The 23,824-nt window shown below is 45.3% G+C and overlaps 1 protein-coding gene across 1 annotated transcript in view; it reads left to right on the forward strand.

Moving 5' to 3' along the window:
- Positions 1-23,824, forward strand: part of pik3cb (phosphatidylinositol-4,5-bisphosphate 3-kinase, catalytic subunit beta) — a 183,583-nt gene that overhangs the window by 74,250 nt on the left and 85,509 nt on the right. The window contains exons 2-6 of the mRNA XM_078410822.1: positions 3,947-4,130; positions 8,498-8,726; positions 10,353-10,576; positions 16,949-17,131; positions 23,631-23,798. Coding sequence (XP_078266948.1) covers positions 3,981-4,130; positions 8,498-8,726; positions 10,353-10,576; positions 16,949-17,131; positions 23,631-23,798 — 954 coding nt within the window. The 5' untranslated portion in view covers positions 3,947-3,980. The remainder of the gene's footprint in view (positions 1-3,946; positions 4,131-8,497; positions 8,727-10,352; positions 10,577-16,948; positions 17,132-23,630; positions 23,799-23,824) is intronic.

Consider the following 23,824-nt stretch of genomic DNA (forward strand, 5'->3'; position numbering starts at 1 on the left):
CGTCTTCGGAGGCTGCGGGAGCGGCTGCGACTTGCCTTAGGCTCGGGCCGCGTGGATGCCGACATCGGGAGCTCCAGCAGCGGCAGCGGGTTTGCCCGCCCCGGATCACGGGGCTTGGGTCGCGGACATTTCACCGTCCGGCGCGGCCTAAGATAGGCCGCGGGATATTTCTCTGCTGGGCGGGGGCTTCAATGTCGGGAGCTCCGACGTGCAGCAACAGCGGCAGCAGCGTGTTTGCCCGCCCCGGATCGGACTTATCATCGGCGGAGCCGGCCGTTTTCGGAGGCTGCGGGAGCGGCTGCGACGCGACGCGACGCGCCTTGGGCTTGGCCCGCTGTGGACCGTCCGGTGCGGCCTGCAACCACAACAGCCTGACTGCGGGCGAAGACAGCAGGAGAAGGGAAAGACATTGTGGCCTTCCATCACAGTGAGGAGAGGACTGGAGGAGACTCACTGTGATGGATGTTTCTTTTTTTGTGTGTTTTTGGGGTTGGGTAATTTTAATGCCTATTTAATGCTTTTATTGTTGGACTGTGTTTTGGGGGTTTTGGGGTTGTGTAATTTGAATGCCTATTTAATGCTTTCATTGTTGGACTGTGGGTGACCGAATTTCGTCCAATATTGGATGACAAATAAAGCTATCTTGATCTTGATCTTGAAAAGCTGCAAATCTGGTAGACTATTGTGCTTAGTACTAGCAACAGGATGGCAGTCACTGTAGGAGTGAAGACATCAGCCCACAGGCATGATTAACATCTGCCGCATTGCACAGATAGATAATTAATTATTTCACTCGGCATGCAATATTAATTTGCTGCAAGGGCTGCTATTTTAGAACTCTACACTCCAAACGATAGAGTCCCTGAACTTCATGCACCTAAACTCCTGAACATGAAGGAACCCACCAGGCACTGTTTAAGGGAGATCATGAGCTACCAACAGAATGATTGGTGTTGACATTCTCTTGCTGTTGCTGCAATGGTTTGGTTTTGTTCCAAATTCCAGAGTTTAGCGGGGGTGTGGCAGATGCTGAAGTATGTTTTCTATCTTCCATGAACTACTTGATCCCTGAACTTGATGTGTTGGGTACTAGAAGGCATGGCCACCCAGTGTGTTTAAGGAGGGATTCTCCTTTTTGAACCTTTAGTAAAGCGAGTGTTTTGAATTAGTGTAACTGCTGCATAAGCCAAAACTCATCTCAGAGCAGGCTAAAGACTGCAAGGCCAGACCCTGTGAAGGTGTCGGTACCTATAAGATGTTATGTGCAGGAAGAAACTGCAGATATTGGTTTAAACCGATGATAGACACAAAATGCTGGAGTAACTCAGACACAGGTCAGGCAGCGTCTCTGGAGAGAAGGAATGGGTGATGTTTTGGGTTGGGACCCTTCTTCAGATTGAGCATCAGGGGAAAGGGAGACTTAAAGATATGGAAGGGTAAGGTTTGAAAACACAGATCAATGCAGACGATGATAATCAGTAAAATTTAATCAGGAGGACAGTGAAACGAGTTGGAGAACTAGGACAAAGAAGGGACGGAGAGAGAAAGAAAGCAAGGGTTACTTGAAAGAGAAGTCAATATTCATATCACTGGGGTGTAAGCTGCCGAAGTGAAATGTGAAGTGCTGTTCCTCCAAATTGCGTTAGACCTCACTTTGACAGTGGAGGAGGCCCAGGACAGAATGATCATTACCGGGATGGAAGGGGCAGTTAAAGTGTTTAGCAACCGGGAGATCACGTAGGCCAAGGTGGTTATGTCTTGGAATTGTTTATGTTTGAACCTGGAACAGGGCGGCACAGTGGCGCAGCGGTACAGTTGCTGCCTTATAGTGCAGAGATCTAGGTGTGATCCTGACTACGGGTGCTGTCTGTATGGAGTTTGTATGTTCTCCCTGTGACCGCCTGGGTGCTCTGGTTTCGTCCCTCACTCCAAAGTCGTACGGGGATCACTGGTCGGCGCGGACTCGTTGGGCCGAATGGCCTGTTTCCGCGCTGTTTCTCTAAACTAAACTAAACTATTAGCAATATTGTGGAAGGCGTAGTGCGTGAAGGCGCTCTCATTTTAATTCCTCTTACCAGAGACAAACTTACAGCATAAGCACAATAGTCTTCCAGGTTTGCAGCATTTCATAATGGTGCAGATGCCATTGACTGCAAGCACATTGCCTTACAGATAGACAATAGGCAATAGGTGCAGGAGGAGGCCATTCGGCCCTTCGAGCCAGCACCACCATTCAATGTGATCATGGCTGATCATTCTCAGTACCCCGTTCCTGCCTTCTCCCCATACCCCCTGACTCCGCTATCCTTAAGAGCTCTATCTAGCTCTCTCTTAAATGCATTCAGAGAATTGGCCTCCACTGCCTTCTGAGGCAGAGAATTCCACAGATTCACAACTCTCTGACTGAAAAAGTTTTTCCTCATCTCAGTTCTAAATGGCCTACCCCTTATTCTTAAACTGTGGCCCCTTGTTCTGGACTCCCCCAACATTGGGAACATGTTTCCTGCCTCTAACGTGTCCAACCCCTTAATAATCTTATACGTTTCGATAAGATCTCCTCTCATCCTTCTAAATTCCAGTGTATACAAGCCTAGTCGCTCCAGTCTTTCAACATATGATAGTCCCGCCATTCCGGGAATTAACCTAGTAAACCTAAGCTGCACGCCCTCAATAGCAAGAGTATCCTTCCTCAAATTTGGAGACCAAAACTGCACACAGTACTCCAGGTGCGGTCTCACTAGGGCCCTGTCTTGCATGTCTTGCATCTATTGAAATGAAAAGGGCTGTCCTCGGTTGCCTTAATGTATGGCTGGTCTTTACCATGGCCAGCCCCTTGTACAAGATTCTGATGCATTCGCTCATGTGTCTTCTACATTGTAATCATCAAGACAACCCAAAGGGTAACTACAGAGTGAGAAAGGCAAGCGGCGACTTGTAATTCCAATTTGTAAACCCGACACGCAACAGCATGGAATATCCACAACAAGAATCATGCTGCCATATGGGACATGCTAGAACAGACCATTCCCGCATCTTTGCTTCCATCTTGGAAAGAGGTGGCATGGCGGTAGAGTTACTGCCTTGAAGCGCCAGAAACCGGGTGACCATAGGATCATAACTGATAGGAGTAGAATTAGGCCATTCAGCCCATCGTCTAATAGTAAATTGCCCATAGCGTGTAAGATTGTGCTCGTGTACGGGGTGATCGCTGGTCAGCGCGGACTCGGTGGGCCGAAGAGCCTATTTCCGCACGGTATCTCTAAACTAAACTAAACACTGAGGCAACAGACCCACAATCTGGACTGCCCAGCAGAATCCTGCAGCGCCTGTCAACATCTATCAAACATACAGCAGAGAATGTAACCTGGAGGGAAGATGGCCGGGAGCAGAGGAGTGGGTAGAACTTGGGCAACCTGTCTGCATTCATGCTGTGCAAGAAGAATCAATCAATTCAAGATCAGTACCAGAAACTGCAATGCCAGTTCCCCATTCGTCAACAATACTGCTCACCTTGTCAGGGCAACAAATGCATTTAACACCAGGATACTCACCAGGTTGGTTCTCTGTGGCACCATTGCCACTTTCTTGGAATGCCAGTGCTATGTCACACTGGCAATCTCATCAACATTGAATGAACAATAATGTGGCACCTTATTAGCACCTAATATAGTACAAGTCTGAGCTGCAACACAAACTATTTGGTGAAAGTTGTTGTGCTTTCAGATACGTCATGAAAGGAAGAAAATATGTGAGGAGCTTTCTAAAAATATTTATCTTAGATAGATATTTATATTGATAGATGTAAATATAATTGTTTACATCTATCTATATTTTATGTGTGTGTTTGGTTGTGTTTCTCCCCGTCTCTATCACCGCTCCTTCACTCTCACTCTCCCATTTCAACAAAAAACATTCTTTAATTGAAATCTGCTTTGTTCCCTCACAGGGCCATGATGTTGTTATAGCGTTTACCTTTCACGATGCCTCCTGCTATGACAGACATCTTGGATATCTGGGCAGTCGATTCCCAGATCTCAGTGGACAGCATCATTGTCGACTTCTTGCTACCAACAGGGATTTATATTCAGTTGGATGTCCCCCGGGAGGCCACCATTGAAAATATCAAACTGGTAAGCGAGCTTGATGTTTTGATATTGATTGATTATAATATTGATTTCTCTAACTTCAAATCTTTCATTCATTGGTCTTTATCTCTCCACATCATCGTCTATATCTCTCGTTTCCCTAATCCCTAACCAGTCTGAAGAAAAGCCTCGACCCGAAACGTCACCCATTCCTTCTCTCCAGAGATGCTGCCTGTCCCGCTGAGTTACTCCAGCTTTTTGTGTCTATCTTCGGTTTAAACCAGCATCTGCAGTTCCTTCCCACACCTGGCATTTGTGTTGTGCTTTTCAAAGTCTCTTCACTGGTTGAAGTGGCGAAGGAAAGATGTAAGATTAATTTGGTAGACTTTCCCTTCCTGTGGAATATTCTTGCCTTTTGTCAGTATGATAAGGTGACATTTACAAAAAAAAAGGCAGTCTTCTTTTCCTTTTTTACTCTTATTGCCCTGTGTGAAAGCTGCAGACTAGGATCAGTACAAAGGAGCATGTCACAATATACATTTTCTCATTTGGTTGTAGAATAGGCAACAGCTCTGCCCAAGGCAACAAGAACTTGCAGAGAGTTGGAGATGTAGCCCAGCCCATCCCGTCTCTCGTTCCTCCCAACCCCCCCTCCCACCAACCCCCTCCCCCTTCGCCCCGGCCATTTCCCATCCACCCATCTATGGGAAAGCAGCCAGTAAAATTGAGGATAATTTACATCACGGTCATTCTCTGTTTCCCTCTCTTGCTGGACACTAACAAATGCTCAAAAGTGCACACCACCAGATTGGGGAAGAGCAACTTCCCTGCTGTTATCAGATTATTTTATGATCCTATCATAAGCTAAGGGTATTGGCCTGATCTCCCAACTTGCTTTTGTCTGCATTTTTTCCCTGTAATTGTAACACTACATTGCTACAACACTATATTCTACACTCTGGTATTTTTTTCCTTTGCACTACTTACTGTTTAGTTTAGTTTAGAGATACAGTGCGGAAACAGGCCCTTTCGGCCCACCGGGTCCGTGCCGACCAGTGATCCCCGCACATTAACATTGTCCTACACCCACCAGGAACAATTTTTTTACACATTTACCAAGCCAATTAACCTGCAAACCTGTACGTCTTTGGAGTGTGGGAGGAATCCCAAGATCTCGAAGAAAACCCACGCAGGTCACGGGGAGAACGTACTAACTCCGTACAGACAGCACCCGCAGTCGGGATCGAACCCAGGTCTCCGGCGCTGCATTCGCTGTAAGGCAGCAACTCTACCGCTGCGCCACCGCGCCGCGTATTGTACCTGCGTATGGCTTGATCGTGCTCCTGTATAGTATGATCTGACTAGACAACATAGAATGTAGAACTGTACAGCACAAGATCTGGCCCTTCTGCCCGCAAGACGAAGGTTCTAGTGGCTAAGGGTATTATATTTGCATGGCCAGAGGAAGAGTTAACAGATGTAGATATAGTAATGATTAAATTTATCATTTTTAGGTTGGCTGGCTGTGGTATGTCTCAACTATTCACAAACTGCTTTTTTGATTTGGACAAGGAAATTTAGCATAATGATCAAGATAGACACAAAATGCTGGAGTAACTCAGCAGGTCAGGCAGCATATCTGGAGAAAATGAATGGACTAGGTTTTGGGCCGGGGCGCTGAACGTAATGCAGAGACCAACTCTTATCACCCTTCACGGATTACATAAACCTCCATTCCCTGCATATCCATGTGCCTATCAAAAAGTCCCTATATTCCACGATTGTGTGTGCCACCATCAACATCAACATCCTCAGTAGCACGCTTCCAAGCACTCACCAGCCTCTGTGTAAAAACAAAAACATACCCCACAACATCTCCTTTAAACTTTAAACTTAGATGGCGTGCCAACAATGTTTTTCACTGTATCCTGGTGCACGTGGCACTAATAAAAACCATTACTGACACCAATTACATTCTTGGATGTGACTGCTTGCAGTGTTGTGCTCTGTTGCTTTTGACTAGTAAGTCTCCGACCTTTTTTCATCTTGTTCCAAGTTCCCTTTCTGTGTCTTTGTGGCACAGATTCTGAGAAAGAGAAGGGTATGACAACAACTGGAAATGTTCCACCAGTGGTGCACCCATTGGCTCAAAGAGTAAAAAAAACCTTTGGCTATTCAAATACATCAGCTAACCAAGAGCCTGCCCACATGCTACTTTTAGACTTTAGAGCAGAAAACATGCCCCCACCGACCAATGATCACCCCGTAACTCTTCCTCTGGCCATGCAAATATAATACCCTTAGCCACTAGAACCTTCGTCTTGCGGGCAGAAGGGCCAGATCTTGTGCTGTACAGTTCTACATTCTATGTTGTCTAGTCAGATCATGCTATACAGGAGCACGATCAAGCCATACGCAGGTACAATATGCGGCGCGGTGGCGCAGCGGTAGAGTTGCTGCCTTACAGCGAATGCAGCGCCGGAGACCTGGGTTCGATCCCGACTGCGGGTGCTGTCTGTACGGAGTTAGTACGTTCTCCCCGTGACCTGCGTGGGTTTTCTTCGAGATCTTGGGTTTCCTCCCACACTCCAAAGACGTACAGGTTTGCAGGTTAATTGGCTTGGTAAATGTGTAAAAAAATTGTTCCTGGTGGGTGTAGGACAATGTTAATGTGCGGGGATCACTGGTCGGCGCGGACCCGGTGGGCCGAAAGGGCCTGTTTCCGCACTGTATCTCTAAACTAAACTAAACAGTAAGTAGTGCAAAGGAAAAAAATACCAGAGTGTAGAATATAGTGTTGTAGCAATGTAGTGTTACAATTACAGGGGAAAAATGCAGACAAAAGCAAGTTGGGAGATCAGGCCAATACCCTTAGCTTATGATAGGATCATAAAATAATCTGATAACAGCAGGGAAGTTGCTCTTCCCCAATCTGGTGGTGTGCACTTTTGAGCATTTGTTAGTGTCCAGCAAGAGAGGGAAACAGAGAATGACCATGATGTAAATTATCCTCAATTTTACTGGCTGCTTTCCCATAGATGGGTGGATGGGAAATGGCCGGAGCAAAGGGGGAGGGGGTTGGTGGGAGGGAGGGTTGGGAGGAACGAGAGACGGGATGGGCTGGGCTACATCTCCAACTCTCTGCAAGTTCTTGTTGCCTTGGGCAGAGCTGTTGCCCATTCTACAACCAAATGAGAAAATGTATATTGTGACATGCTCTTTTGTACTGATCCTAGTCTGCAGCTTTCACACAGGGCAATAAGAGTAAAAAAGGAAAAGAAGACTGCCTTTTTTTTGTTGTAAATATCACCTTATCATACTGACAAAAGGCAAGAATATTCCACAGGAAGGGAAAGTCTACCAAATTAATCTTACATCTTTCCTTCGCCACTTCAACCAGTGAAGAGACTTTGAAAAGCACAACACAACACAAACAATTTACAGAAGCTAATTAACCTACAAACTTGTACGTCTTTGGAGTGTGGCAGGAAACCGGAGCACCTGGAGAAAACCTCCGTGGTCACAGGGAGAACATACAAACTGCGTACAGACAGCACCTGTAGTCAGGATTGAATCTGGATCGCTGGCGCTGCAAGGCAGCAACTCTATCGCTGGGCCACTGTGCCGCTCTTCTGTGGTCACGTTGCTGCCCTAAATAGCTAAACGCTGCCAGTCCACTTTGCAAAAACTCAACACAATCGGTTCTGGCTTTTTTTTCAACCAAAAGGAAGGAATTTCAGTGATTGCCATTACAATGAGCTTGCTTCAGTTTAGCTCTGACAATTTAGTCAACTCTAGCTTATTTGAATTTGGTCTCTCTTCTGGTTGTCATACAATGTGGAAACGGGCTCTTTGGCCCAACTTGCCCACACCAACCAACATGCCCCATCTGCACTAGTCCCACCTGCCTGCGCTTGCCCCTATCCCATCCATGTACCTGTCCAAATATCTCTTGCATGTTATGATAGTTCAGTTTAGTTTAGAGATACAGCACGGAAACCGGCCCTTCGGCCCACTGAGTCCATGCCTACCAGTGATCCCCATTCATGATCACTACCTTACACACTGGGGACAATTTACAATTTATTTTACCGAGGCCAATTAACCGACAAACTTGTATGTCTTTGGAAAGTGTGGGAGGAAACCGGAGCACCTGGAGGAAACCCACGTGGTCACGGGGAGAATGTTTAAAAACTCCGCACAGGCAGCACCCGTAACCAGGCTCGAACCCGGGTCTCTGGCGTTGTGAGGCAGCAACTCCATCGCTGCGCCACCGTGTCGGCACACAAAAAGCACGTTTTAGTACCCGTCTCATTCACCTCCTCCGGCAGCTCGTTCCATACGCCCTTTTGTGTAAAAAAATGTTTTACCGCTCAGGTTCCTATTAAATCTTTCCCCCCTTCACCTTGCAGCTCCTATGGAGGCAGGCGCAGAGTTACCCACTGTACAGTGTCCTTGGAGAATCAGATTCCTACACGTTCCAATGTGTGAACCAGTCGGCGGTGCATGAAGTGCTGGAGGATGAGTCTCGCTGTCTCTGTGATGTCCGACCTTTCCTCCCCGTTCTGAAGCTTGTGGCTAGGAATTGTAATCGGTCCGAAAAACTTCTTGACTCAAAAATCGGTGTCCTTATTGGGAAAGGTAAGATCACTGTTTCACAATGTTATGCTTCCCAAACAGCGTTTTGTCCTCATCAATATAGTGCTGATGCCAACTATATACTTTATGTGATCTGAACTGTCCCATGTGCTTTGATACTCTAGACTAAGCCAAAATGAAGGCTGGTTTCAGTTTACCCAGTTGAATTGTATAATTGAATTTATCTGCCTCATGCATTATAATGGTTACTCAGAGCATATCTACTATATACATTAAGGATGGTGGAATTCAATTAATTCTCTGCTCTATCTAAGTGCATTAGTTTGACCTATCAGCTTTCCAAGACAACAACAAAACCTTTTGGTGATTTAAGTCAGGTCTTTGCAACTTTCACACAAAGTATTCCTTCAACCTTTTCAAAGGTGGACTGAGGTAAATTGGTTTGGTTTTGTTTAGTCTGTTAATCACTGTATTCCACAGCATGATGAAAGTCATTTGACGCAATCAGCTCGCTACCTAATTATGGACAATAATTTTCCAGCCCAATGTTGTGGGTAAGGTTGGAGTTGGTGGGATGGATGGGGATGAAGGTTGGATGAAATCTTTAATGTATCAAACATTCCTTGACTTGCTTGTGTCATAGAGTCTTGCAGTGTGGAAACAGGCACTTCGGTTCAACTTTCCCACACCGGCCAACAATTTTAGGGGCACCTTACTTACCATTCGCCTGCGGTGTGCAGTATCAAAATGTTGCGCTATCGTGTGCCGTTTTGGCTGTATTTCGGACACATACCCCATAAAATAAACTTCGCCATTTTGATCTAATACTTCCGTGTTCAATATTGTCATTAAACGCATGCTTCGTCGAACGATGACTTCTGAGGTAAATGCTCAAATTTTCTTTGAGTTAAAGTTTGACCACTTATATTAAAATGGTGTCTTTTTTTTCATCAACCATTGTCACAACGAGAACCTAACTGGTCCACTGGTCATCTAATATCTCTCTAAACCTGTCCTATCCATGCACCTTTCTAGATGTATCTTAACGTTGCAATGGTACCTGCCTCACGACCTCCTCCGGCAGCTCATTCCGTACACCCACCACCCTTTGTGCGAAAATGTTAGCCCTCAGGTTCCCATTAAGTCTTTCCCCCCCCTCACCTTAAACGTATGTCCTCTGGTTCTTGATTCCCCTACCTTGGGCAAGAGATTCTGTGCATTTATCCTTTCGTGAGACAATAATTTTTACAGCCTGAAACCAAGAGACAGATTTTGTGGCTGGAGTTTATAGTAGTGCAGGGATGAATACAAACAGTACCTGGTGCACCCCACTCAAACGTCCTTTCCAGCCGAGTACATGCCGATCATTGATCATATGTTCACACTAGTTCTATGTTTTCCTACTTTCACATCTAATCCCTAAGGATTACCAAGGCCAATTAACCTGTAAAACCACAAGTCTTTGGGATGTGGGAGGAAATCAGAGGAGCCAGAGTAATCCCGGGGAACGTGCAAACTTACTGAGTGCCCATTTTACCTCTTGATAGTGTGGGAGTTTGAATTTGAGAGCAAATTACTTGAGGACAAGGGCTGTGGGTATTACACTGAGCCGAACAAGCTGTTCCAATTGGCTGACATGCTTGCATTATGTTTGCCATACAAATGTAGGTCTTCACGAATTTGATGCACTGACGGACCCTGAGGTGAAAGAATTTCGCAGCAAGTTGCGCAGGATCAATGAGGAGAACATGTTGAAGCGGCAGGGACAGTCCTGGATGGACTGGTTGCAGCACAACTTTCCACCTGAAATTGTAGCAACCACTTCGAACAGCAGTGACGATAAACTGCACAAGGAACAGTTCCTCGTAGTGATTCGATTTGACAATTGTCAGGTAAGTTAGATTAAAATGGGTAAATCTCAGGAGTGAAGACACTGAGTGTGCATGGACAAAGTGCTCTGGTTTTAACAGTGATGGGAAAAGCCTAAATGGAAAAAAGTCTCTTTTTATTTTCAAAGAGATGGTCAATTTCCCGTCGTGCCAATGTGCATAGATCCCTCTTTTCTCTCAGATAGTCCTTTGGGACTGAAGCTGAGTTGCCTTCACTCCAGTTAGACTTTACATTAGATTTTAGAGATACAGTGCAGAAACAGGCCCATCACCCCAACGAGTCTGCACCGACCAGCGATCACCCTGCACACCAACTCTACCCTCCACACTAGAGAACATTTTACCAAAGACAATTAACCGATAAATCTCTACGCCTTTCGAGTATGGGAGGAAACCGGAGCACCCGGAGAAAACCCAGGTTGTCACAGGGAGAATGTACAAGCTCCGTAGAGGCAGCACCCACAGTCGGGATGGAACCCGAGTCTCTGGCGCTGTAAGGCAGCTACTCTACTGCTGCACCACTGTGCCGCCCAGCTCTATGTATTCTGATGAGATCTGTGCAGGGTTGACAGACTATGCCAGAGATGAGGACCTGATTGAGACAGGCAGATGTTTGGTTTGTGTGGCTGTCTATTTCTCTTGCCCTTTATGCTTGATAGTGTAAATTCTTGAATTTGAGAGCAATCTACTTGTTTCCAAGTGCTTCCAGTGCGTAAACTTGAGGTTCCTAAGTGTTTCTTCCCACTTCAAGAAGTCATGGTTTAGAGATTCCTAGGAGTCTGTCAGGATGTTGAGTTTTCTTAAGATGTAGAAACAATGAACTGCAGATGCTGGTTTACAAAAGAAAACACAAAGCTCTGGAGTAAATCTGCAGGCCAGGTAGCATTTCCGGAGAATGTGGATAGATGACGTTTCAGGTCGGGGCCCTCCTTCAGTCTGAATAATGGGTTATGGGACGAAGGCAGGAGAATGGGGTTAGGAGGGAGAGATAGATCAACCATGATTGAATGACGGAGTAGACTTGATGGGCCACATGCCCTAATTCTGCTCCTTTCACGTATGACATGACGTACGACCTGAAACGTTAACTATCCACGTTCCCCAGACGCGTTGCCTGTCCCGTGGAGTTAATCCAGCACTTTATTGTATTTTCTTGGGGTGGTTTTGAGGACACCCTTGAATCTTCTCCCCTGCCTGCCTTAGGATTTCCTCATATTAGTGAGCTGGAAATAAGGCAGGCAAACAACGAGGCCTACTTTTCGGCGGCAACTGAGTGTCATTAGGGCCTCCGTGTTGTGGATGTTGGCACAGGAGAGAGTGCTGACATTGCTTTGCTTATCCTGCCAATGGATTAGTAGATGTTTGGCAGCTCCAATGCTGGTGACTCCCCTCCAGAGCCTCGGGGATACCTGTCCACGTCTTGGAGAATGTTGAAAGTCAGGAATCGCTGCTACCAACTGTCCCATGAATTTAGTGAACGGTTTGAAAATACCAGCACGAAATTGCTCTAGATAGCAGAGCATATTCCGAATTAGAAATAGCATTAGTAAAATAGGTGAGAGGTATCTTCTAGCGTCTTTGGCCATTTGTGCTGAGTGTATATTGACTTTTTCCAACATATTTTTCACCAGACTTCCCTTTCGGAGTATATTCAGGTGTCCCATGATACCAGTGCTACACAAGGTAACATAGCAAATAGCCAGACGCCAGGAGCTGGGAACAAGCAGAACCACACTGTGGAAAATGGCTGTTCTGTATAATACAATCACCGCAAGATTCTTGGGATGATTGTGGAGAGTTTGCTGAACTTTATTAGATATTTTTGAAAGGAAGATTTGATTCACTTTTTTATAAATTCATCGGAAATAAATCGATTAATTGAGGATTAGTGAACTTTTTCGACCAGTGTCAATTCAAGATAGCTTTATTTGTCATCCAATATTGGACGAAATTCAGTCACCCACAGAGTCCAACAATAAAAGCATTAAATAGGCATTAAAATTACACAACCCCAAAAACCCCCAAAACACAGTCCAACAATAAAAGCATTAAATAGGCATTAAAATTACACAACCCCAAAAACACACAAAAAAAGAAACATCCATCAAAGAAACATCCATCACAGTGAGTCTCCTCCAGTCCTCTCCTCACTGTGATGGAAGGCCACAATGTCTTTCCCTTCTCTTGCCGTCTTCTCCCGCAGTCAGGCTGTTGTGGTTTCAGGCCGCCTGACCAACAATGATTAATTTGACTCTGTGGGCCCTTAGTCGCACAAAAGTGAAATAGTGCCATTGGAAGGTTGGAACTTGCTACCTGAGCTGGATGCAACATCTCTCACTTGTCTCTACATGGTGACGTGCTTGTATCTCCTGGACCCCTCAGCAAAACGCAAAGTGCTGGAAGAACTCAGTAGGTCAGGCAGCATCTGTGGAGGGAATGGAAAGGCAACATTTCGGGCTGGGGTTCTTCTTCAGACATTGTAGGTGAGAGAAAGCAAGAAAAATCACTTGGAGCCCATTGGATTATAACACCTAAATAGTTTTCTTAAAATTTAAGTAAGTTATTCTAAAATTCGTCAAAACTCGTTTTCTCCTCAGCATTTATACGGTTTTGGAGTTAATAAATTCTTTGGTGGAGTTGTTATTCTTGTCAGGCGGTAAGTCAAAATCAATATGTCTGTTAAAGACCTGGCAAGTGCTGCTCACTTGCTGAAACATATTTCTTCATGGAAAAGTGTTCTTGTATTCATTCTAGCAGTCTTGGGAGTTGGTCGGACAAAACGCTATGTTATTGTATGTTAAAGAAGTAAGCTCAGGTACATAAAAACTTGAGAGGAACTAGGGCAAGGGTTGGCAATTTGGTTCCTCATGCCTACACCACAAACTTTTTAAGCAAGAATTCTTTATCTGTTCAAGTCCTTTCGTTGAATCACTGCCACTCTTTTAGCTCCTTTCCCATTGCTTTTACCGTGTACACCGAATGTTGCTCATTTTCAAACCATCTCACTTTTTTAATGTCCTAAATACACTATCAACGGCATGAGATGAGCTTTCTCTACATTCCCCCCCCCCAAAAATGACCATAATTTTAAATTATTTTCTTTAAATTTCAAAATATACTTTATTCGAGAAATAAATATATACAAAACATGTTCCTTCCAAATCTCCATCCGACACTCTCAGAGGCTATACATACATTCAATACATACATTCAATACACCAATTACACAAAATTACCCCCCACCTTTGCCACATATGTGGCCCACTAGCGTGGAATCCCTTCCCTTATTTTGAGGGGCGTCTCCACCACACCCTGCCCCCCCATGTCCAGCAGCAGAAGGACCCTAGACTGTGGCCATCCCCCACCGAGCCTCAGTGCGCACCTCAGCATGAACTCCTGCCGTCTGCAGCGGGCCAGTCGGCAACATTCCCCGACGGACATCTCACTCTGCTGGGAGGTCAACAAGGCTCGGGCAGACCAAAGAGCGTCTTTCACCGAGTTGTTGACCTTCCAGCAGCACTCGATGTCAGTCTCTGAATGCGTCCCTGGGAACAGTCGGTAAATTACAGAGTCCTCTGTGACGGAGCTGTTCGGAATAAATCGTGACAGGGACCCCTGCAAACCTCTCCAGACTCTCTATGCAAATCCACACTCTGCAAAGAGGTGGGCAACCGTCTCCTCACTTTAGCAGCCGCCCCGAGGGCAGCGTGCGCTGGTATTGAGGTTCCGGCAGCGCAGGATGTATCTGACTGGGAGGGCTCCCCTCACCGCCAGCCAAGCCAGGTCTTGGTGCTTGTTGGTGAGTTCTGGCGATGAGGCATTTTGCCAGACAAACTCTACTTGCAGACTTCTCCTGTTTTTAATTTTGAAAGGTTTGGAACAAAATGTCAGAAGTTGTTCCGTTGAATTTGCGCCCACTTTTGATCGTGGGGGAGGAGAGGGAAATGAGTTGCTATAACCAAGGTCATTTTCATCATAATTTAAATTGTTTTAAGTTGAGATTTAAAAAGTAATCGGTATCTACTTTTCATGGTAATTTTGTTTGGAAGGTGTGGCTGTTTTAAGTGAATTCAGCTTGTCATCGGGAGGCTGGCATTACATGTGATCTCCTGTTCCTTGAAATAGCTACAGTGATACCATAAAATGAGACTGCAATCTCATTCCTTAATACACAATGATGATCATTGTACACCTGCGGGTTTGAGTCATGAGTCAAATTCTTGGCTTCGACGCTGACCTACTTTAGCTTGGTTCTTTTGCTGTAAACAAGGTATATTTTCAAATGAACACAGAGCAGATTTTTTTTCTATCCATCGGAGTAGCTTAAGCATTTCCTTTCCTTCCTACTTTGACGACTTAATAAGCTTAGAGAGTTTAATAGTTTAACTGAACAACTTTTTCAGTTAGAGAGTTGTGAATCTGTGGAAAAACTTTTTCAGTCAGAGAGTTGTGAATCTGTGGAATTCTCTGCCTCAGATGGCAGTGGAGGACAATTCTCTGAATGCATTCAAGAGCGAGCTAGATAGAGCTCTTAAGGATAGCGGGCGGCACGGTAGCGCAGCGGTAGAGTTGCTGCTTTACAGCGAATGCAGCGCCGGAGAGTCAGGTTCGATCCTGACTACGGGTGCTGCACTGTAAGGAGTTTGTACGTTCTCCCCGTGACCTGCGTGGGTTTTCTCCGAGATCTTCGGTTTCCTCCCACACTCCAAAGACGTACAGGTATGTAGGTTAATTGCCTGGGTAAATGTAAAAATTGTCCCTAGTGGGTGTAGGATAGTGTTAATGTACGGGGATCGCTGGGCGGCGCGGACTTGGAGGGCCGAAAAGGCCTGTTTCCGGCTGTATATATATGATGATATGATGAGTTAGGGGGTATGGGGAGAAGGCAGGAACGGGGTACTGATTGAGAATGATCAGCCATGATCACATTGAATGGCGGTGCTGGCTCGAAGGGCCGAATGGCCTACTCCTGTACCTATTGTCTATTGTCTAACGTGGCTGATTGCAATACTGTCCTTGTCCACTGCCTGTGTTCCAGCAAGGTTGTAGTATCGTAATCAGGAGTCAAAGAAGGTGAGGGGGGTAAGATTTAATAGGAAACTGAGAGGGAAACATCTGCACATAGAGGGTGGTGGGTATTTGGAACAAGCTGCCAGAGGAGATTGTTGAGGCATCTTTGTCGGCATGGGCGAGTTGGGCCAAAGGGGCCTGTTTTCATGTCGTATAGGTCTCTTGACACTAAACTTGAATCTACCAAGACACCTTAGTCACATGTTAGGTCACTGGCCAAGACACCACCAAGACACCTTAGTCACATGTTAGGTCAAATGGTCAAAACCATTTGAAAACAAGTTTGCATACAGGGAGGTTTAGCTTAAGTTAAGTGCCGATATGCAAGGTGGCAAAGAAGGCATCTTGTATGATTGCAGGAAGTCATGATGCAGTTCTATAAGATTTTGGTTCGCCTGCATTTGGAACATTGCATGTAGTTTCGATCGTTCCATCAGAGGATGTCGAGGCTTTCACGAGAATGTGGAAGAAGTTTACCAGAATGTTGCCTGGATTAAGGGGCATTAGCTCCAACCAGAGGTTTCGATTGTTTTCTCTGGAGCGCCTGAGGTTGAGGGGAGGGAGACCTGATAGAAGTATATAAAGTACTGAAATGTACAGAAAGGATGGACAATCGGAACCATTTTCCCCAGGGTAGAAATGCCAAAGACCAGTGGGCATAGGTAAGAGGTGAGAGGGGGAAAGTTGAATGGAGATGTGTGGGGCAGGTTTGGTATACTGAGGTTGATGGGTACCTGGAACATGCTGCCGGGGTGGTGGTGGAGGCAGAAACAATAACAGGGGGTGTATAACAGGGTTTTAGATGGGTACATTGAAGGGCCTGTTCTGCGTACAGTACAGAGGGATGGAGATAATGGAATGAACTGGGTCTTCCTACTCTCGTGTTGCTGTCACTTTAGATTAGTTTAGAGTTACAGCGCAGAAACAGACCCTTTGGCCCACCGTGTCCACGCCGATCATGAGCGACCCCTGCACTCTAGGGATAATTTACAATTATACCAAGCCAATTAACTTACAAACCCGTAAGTGTTTGGAGTGTAGGAGGAAACCGGAGATCCTGGAGAAAACCCACGCGGGTCACGGGGAGAACGTGCAAACTCCGTACAGACAGCGCCCGTAGTGAGGATCGAACCCGGGTCCCTGGCGCTGCAAGGCACTAGCCCTACCGCCACGCCACTGCGACGCTCATAACCATCACGATGATATTTTGGGTAGCTGAGTGTGTAAACCACAACTCAAGACCAATGTAGTAAATGAGATCCGTCTTCTGAATCCGAGAAAATTAAAAATGTTCTGTCCTTGCAGGATATCTTCAATTTCCAAATATCTCCCGACTTAAAACCTTTTGGCTTGAACGAACTTGCCATCAGGAAACAGATGACCAACCACGGGAAGGAGAACGAGGAGTTCAATCCCCGAGATTTTCTGCTGTGCGTGAGTGGGAAGCAGGAGTACCTGTTTGGCGAGCAACCACTGATTCAGTTCCGGGTAAGTCAGTAAAGCAATTGTCATATTGGAAATATTTGATATTGATTCTTCCTCTATAATTAACATGCAAATTGAACTTGATGATGGGGAAACAGAAATTAAAGTAGAGAGTACAATTCTTAAAAGTCTTCAATATTTAAACTAGTTCTAACGTTCGTGGTACATGCATCAATTTTGGATACTGTATCCTGTCATAATAAGGATGATGTTAAGCTGGAAAGAGTGCAGAGAAGATTAATGAGGACGTTTCCAGGTCTCGAGGGCCTGAGCTAAAGGGAGAAGTTTTTCTGGCAAGGACATTATTCCTGAGAGCGCAGGAGGATGAAGGGTGATCTTATGGAGGTGCATAAGATCATGAGGGAAATAGATAGGGTGGATGCACAGAGTCTTTTACCCAGAGTAGGGGAATCAAGAACCAGAGGACAAAGGTTTAAGGTGAGAGGGGACAGATTAAATAGGAACCTGCATGGTAACGTTTTCACACAGAGGGTGGTGGGTATATGGAACGAGCTGCCAGAGGAGGGAGTTGAGGCAGGTACTATAACATTTAAAAGACATTGGAACGGTACTTCGTTAGAAAAGGTTTAGAGTGAAATGGGCCAAATGTAGGCAGGTGGGACTAGTGTAGATGAGGCATCTTGGTCAGCATGGGCAAGTTAGGCCGAAGTGCTTGCTTCCATGCTGTATTACTCTATGACTCTATGAGTGTTGGATATGACAGCCTGCCAAATTTTATGTGTACAGCTGGGGACTGTTTAGTAATTATACTTCTCAGTCTAGTATTTAACAGGCTAGGTTGTCTCAGCTGCCATTCAGTGGGTTCTTGCCTTCGAATTGCAGTAGCAACAATCTTTGAGTTCAGCAGACTGCCAGAAGGTGAATCCTGTGCCACAGTAGTTTCATCAGTGCAAGCAAGAAGTTGCATGGCAGGCTCTGCCACGCAGTGCGAGTCAGCCTGGAAGGTTGCCCTGCCCTGCCCTGCCCCTGCCTCTGCCCTGCCCCTGCCCTGCCCCTGCCCTGCCCCTGCCCTGCCCCTGCCCTGCCCTGCCCCCTGCCCTGCCCCTGCCCTGCCCCTGCCCTGCCCCTGACCTACCTACCTACCTACCTACCTACCTACCTACCTACCTACCTACCTACCTACCTACCTACCTACCTACCTACCTACCTACCTACCTACCTACCTACCTACCTACCTCCCTCCCTCCCTCCCTCCTTACCTCCTTCCTTATCTCCTTCCTTACCTCCTTACCTCCCTCCCTCCCTCCTCAAAAAAAGACATGGATTTTCCCTGGTCATTATTTAGAGAGAAACCATTGCACCTCTATGGAGGTGATGGGTCAGATAGAGCATTGCTTTTTATTTTGTGCGATGGTGCACATGAGTATGGCATGCCCAGTACCTCTAAACACATTTGGTAATTTTTTTTGGCGTATATTATTTTAACAATATGTTTCATTATTATCAATTTATTAAATTAGAAGTTGATCAAAACAGAAGAGGGGAAGTATATTGGAGCAAAAATAATTGTTGGTAAATATAGCTTAATTTTCAATTGATGTGGATACCAGCACCTTTTATGTCGATTTGAAAACAGACCACTGAGGGTGAGTCTGAGATTTTGCCATTGGAATTTAATGCTTTGAATGGTATCCCAGTCTAATAACGAGTCCACATGTTCCCACTGGGTCATGTGGTTTAATTGAGGCTACCTTAACTTCTCTGAAGAAGGGTCTTGACCCGAAACGTCACCCATTCCTTCTCTCCTGAGATGCTGCCTGACCTGCTGAGTTACTCCAGTATTTTGTGAATAATTACCTTCTCTGAAACTCATCTATGCCACTATTTCTACCACTCTTGATCAGGAATATTTTATAGCATTCTTTAATTTTCAAGAGAGTGGAGGAACAAAGCTTTTCACTCTGATGATGATAATGATGATACTTTATTCTCACATGTACCTGAAATTCTTTGTTTGTGCGTACAAAGTACACCAAAGGGGTCACCAGAAAGGCATCGGCAAAGGTTACAAAAAGCACTGGATATAACATTGCCAGGTGTGGCGGTAGAGGCAGATTTGATAGTGGCATTTCAAAGGGCTTTTGGATAAATAGACAATAGACAATAGACAATAGGTGCAGGAGTAGGCCATTCAGCCCTTCGAGCCAGCACCGCCATTCAATGCGATCATGGCTGATCACTCTCAATCAGTACCCCGTTCCTGCCTTCTCCCCATACCCCCTCACTCCGCTATCCTTAAGAGCTCTATCCAGCTCTCTCTTGAAAGCATCCAACGAACTGGCCTCCACTGCCTTCTGAGACAGAGAATTCCACACCTTCACCACCCTCTGACTGAAAAAGTTCTTCCTCATCTCCGTTCTAAATGGCCTACCCCTTATTCTTAAACTGTGGCCCCTTGTTCTGGACTCCCCCAACATTGGGAACATGTTATCTGCCTCTAATGTGTCCAATCCCCTAATTATCTTATATGTTTCAATAAGAACCCCCCTCATCCTTCTAAATTCCAGTGTATACAAGCCCAATCACTCCAGCCTTTCAACATACGACAGTCCCGCCATTCCGGGAATTAACCTAGTGAACCTACGCTGCACGCCCTCCATAGCAAGAATATCCTTCCTCAAATTTGGAGACCAAAACTGCACACAGTACTCCAGGTGCGGTCTCACCAGGGCCCGGTACAACTGTAGAAGGACCTCTTTGCTCCTATACTCAACTCCTCTTGTTACGAAGGCCAACATTCCATTGGCTTTCTTCACTGCCTGCTGTACCTGCATGCTTCCTTTCATTGACTGATGCACTAGGACACCCAGATCTCGTTGTACTCCCCCTCCTCCTAACTTGACACCATTCAGATAATAATCTGCCTTTCTATTCTTACATGGAAGTGCAGGGAGTAGAGGGATATGGATCATGTACAGGCAGATGAGATCAGTTTAACTTGGCATTGTGTTTTGGCACAAAAACTATGTTGGGTTGAAATGCCTTTTCCTGTGCTGTACTGTTCTATGTGTGTTCTGTCAAGGATAGTCTCCCTTTTTTTTATATTGTGGGCAGAAACTGTTCAATTGTCCTTGAAAAGAACTGCGTCTTCTACTATTTGTATTTGTTTTAAAACAATTGCTTATAAAACTGCTTTGATGGTCACTAACATGCCTGCTAATTGTGCATATCCATGAATGGAAATTCATGGGCAATCCCTTGCACCTCTCATCCATAGCTGATGGGAAAAGCTGTATCAGTCATTGCATTTTCCACCTCTGCTAATAAATATTTTAAGAAAAGCAATGAGGTAAAATATGAACATTTAATGGTCATTGGCCATGCTGTCACCCTGCACCCAACTGAAAACTCCAATTGAGGCATCGATCTTGTGAGTTCTTGGAGGACACCCATACAAATGTCTCCAAATAGATCTCAGTAAAGGCTGGATCTTTACCATCAGAGGCCTGGATATTCCCTGCCTCCAGCTCTGTACTGCGGGAAGGAGGGGAGCAGGGGAGGTGGAATTCACTACCATGGTAGGTGAGAGCACAAGTTCAGCCTGCCTTCTGACCAAAGGTGAGGGCGAGACCACTCCGACCATCGGCCACCTGTACACTAGTTCTGTGCTAATGCACTTTCGCATCCCACACACGAGGACCAATTTACAGAAGAAGCCAATTGACCTACAAACTTGCACGCCTTTGGAATGTTGAGAGGAAACCGGAGCACCAGGAGAAAACCCACCCAGGTCTTGCAGGAACGTACAAACTCCACACAGTCAGCAACTCTACCGCTGAGCCACCGTGCCTCCGAGCCGTTGACGGAGATATCTGCGATGTGCAAATGCCTGATAGTCGGTGTTTCCTTATGGCTCTGCCAGCTACCAGGCAGCTCAATCCATTGCCAATGTGCTAGAGGTGAACAGTTCAAATAGGAACTATTCTCTTCTCGAAGACACTGATTGACCATCAGCATGTTTTAATATTTTAATTTGTCTTTAACGAATTTCCTTGAGGAAACACAATATGTTAGGAGGGATAGATCAAGATGGGAGGGGGTTAGGAGGGAAAGATAGATCATCCGTGATTGAAAGACGGAGTAGACTTGATGGGCCGAATTGCCTAATTCGATTCCCAAGCGGCACGGTGGCGCAGCGGTAGAGTTGCTACCTTACAGTGCTTACAGCGTCAGAGACCCGGGTTCGATCCCAACTACGGGTGCTGTCTGCACAGAGTTTTCACGTTCTCCCCGTGACCGCATGGGTTTTCTCCGAGATCTTCAGTTTCCACCCACACTCCAAAGACATGCATGTTTTCAGGTTAATTTGCTTGGTAGGATTGTAAATTGTCTGTAGTGTGTGTGGGACAGTGTCAATGTGCGGAGATCGCTGGTCGGTACGGATTCGGTGGGCCGAAGGGCCTGTTTCTGCGCTATACCTCTAAAACAAAAAAACCCTGAAATTATCACTTATGATCTTATGAATATTCCACGTGTTCCTCTGCTGCCTGCCCTCCCCCATCTTGTTGAGTATTTCACATCCCTTTGAGACGATGATTTAATCAGGTTGCAAATGAGAGTGTGGGCTCTGGGTTCTGTTCTCATGAGACTATTTAGGGCTGGTGGGAGAGGCATTGTGCCCATTTCTCCTCCGTTTCCTTTGGTCATTGCTAAATGCAAAAAAAAGATGAATGCCCAGTCTTTTTTCCAGGGTACAGGATTCTCAAACCAGAGGGCACAGGCTTAAGGTGAGAAGGTAGAAATTTAAGAGGCAATCTTTTCATTCAGAGGGTAAGCCATAATCTGGAATGAGCCAAAGGAAGCAAGAGAATTGGATATAATTATGACTTTTGAAAGATATTTGGACAGATTTATGCATAGGAATTGTTTGGAGGGATATCGCCAAATGTAAGTAAATGTCAACTTGAGTTAGTCTCATGGACAAGGTGTGCCGAATGATCTGTTTCTGTACTGTACATCTTTCTGACATTTAGCCAGTGTAACTGACAGCTTTTAAAGTGCATCTTTGAACTTTTTTCTTTTAAATATTTCCTTTATCACATTTAATGGTAATAACTTAGTAAAGCTTACCTAAGGAGTGGCACAGCTGTGCTGCAGTAGACTTACTGCCTTACAGTGCCAGAGACCTGGGTTCAATCCCGACTACAGGTGCTGTCTGTACGGAGTTTGTACATTCTCCCCGTGACCGCGTGGGTTTTCTCCAGGTGCCCCGGTTTCCTCCCACACTCCAAAGACGTACAAGTTTGTAGGTTAATTTGCTTCGGTAAAGATTGTAAATTGTCCCTAGTGTGTAGGATGGCATCAATGTGTGGGAATCGCTGGTCGGCACGGACTCGGTGGGTTGAAGGGCCTGGTTACGCACCATGTCTCCAAACTAAACTCGAAACTAAACTAAATTAATGCAGCTAAAAATAGACGACATAAAATGTAAATGTTTTAAATCCTAGTGTCAATCCAACATGGGAAACAATTTTCCATGTTTGATGATGATATTTGATATTGGATAACATCGACTCATTTTCTGGTTCAGTATTAGGTTCAGGATTTGTAATCTACTCCTTGGTCTTCATTTTGTACATTGGGCAATTTTCTTGCTGATCCTCTGAAAGCAAAACTCCGCAACTGCTGACAGTAAAATGGAATAAGTAAGTCGAGCTGTTCTCCATTTAAATAAACACCCAGCAGGAGCTCAAAACCTATAAAAATATTGATTTGGAGGTGTTCGGAATTCCTTTTCTTTGATTACCGTGCCAACAATAGCAAGAATACTGGAAGTCCAGATTCAACAACGCAGATTCAATGGCACAAGCCTTTTATAATAGGTCCCATATGTTCCATTGACCGCGGCATTTTCCAGGGTTTGGAGTATTATATATTTCCCTGTTACTTGTTCCAATTCCTGAAGCCTAAATATTTAATTAATAATACTTAAATGTTTGAAACGAAACTTTGTTTAGTTTAGTTTAGAGACACAGAGCGGAAACAGGCCTTTTGGCCCACCGAGTCCACGCTGACGATCGATCCCCATACATTAGCACCATCCTACACACACTCGAGACAATTTACAATTTTTACCAAAGCCAATAAACCTGTACACCTTTGGAGTGTGGGAGGAAACCATAGCACACGGAGAAAACCCACGCAGGTCACGGGGAGAACGTACAAACTCCATACAGACAGCATCCAAGTTCTGGATCGAACACAGGTCTTTGCCACTGTAAGGCAGCAACTCTATCGCTGCGCAACCCTTTGCCGCCCTTTGCTGTAAGATTATGCCGCCTAAAATTTGTACTTGCAAATTGTTCGTTTTATTAACACTGCCAAAATCCTGTAACCTGTTTGTATCATTGTCAAGTCTGCACAGGCTGTGCTTTGTGCCTTTCCTGTTGAATGTCGGGAGGACAAACCTGATGTGGGTTCTAGGTTTTGCTGTGGATTGAGCAAGGGCTTCTGCTTACTTTGTGATTTTCATACTTTTCAGTATATAAGGAACTGTGTGTTAAATGGAACCCACCCTCAGTTGACTGTGATGGAGTGCGGCGTCATCAAAGAAATGTGTGATCTAGAAATGTCAGCCATTGGTATGGCCTTGCATCGGAAAATATCCTCTGCTCCTCTTCCTCTTCCACCGAAGAAACGGACTATTTCTGTAAGTAAAGCAGGCAGCAGTTGCCA

This window comes from Rhinoraja longicauda, chromosome 13 (genome assembly GCF_053455715.1).
Source record: "Rhinoraja longicauda isolate Sanriku21f chromosome 13, sRhiLon1.1, whole genome shotgun sequence".
In the NCBI taxonomy this organism is placed as follows: domain Eukaryota; kingdom Metazoa; phylum Chordata; class Chondrichthyes; order Rajiformes; family Arhynchobatidae; genus Rhinoraja; species Rhinoraja longicauda.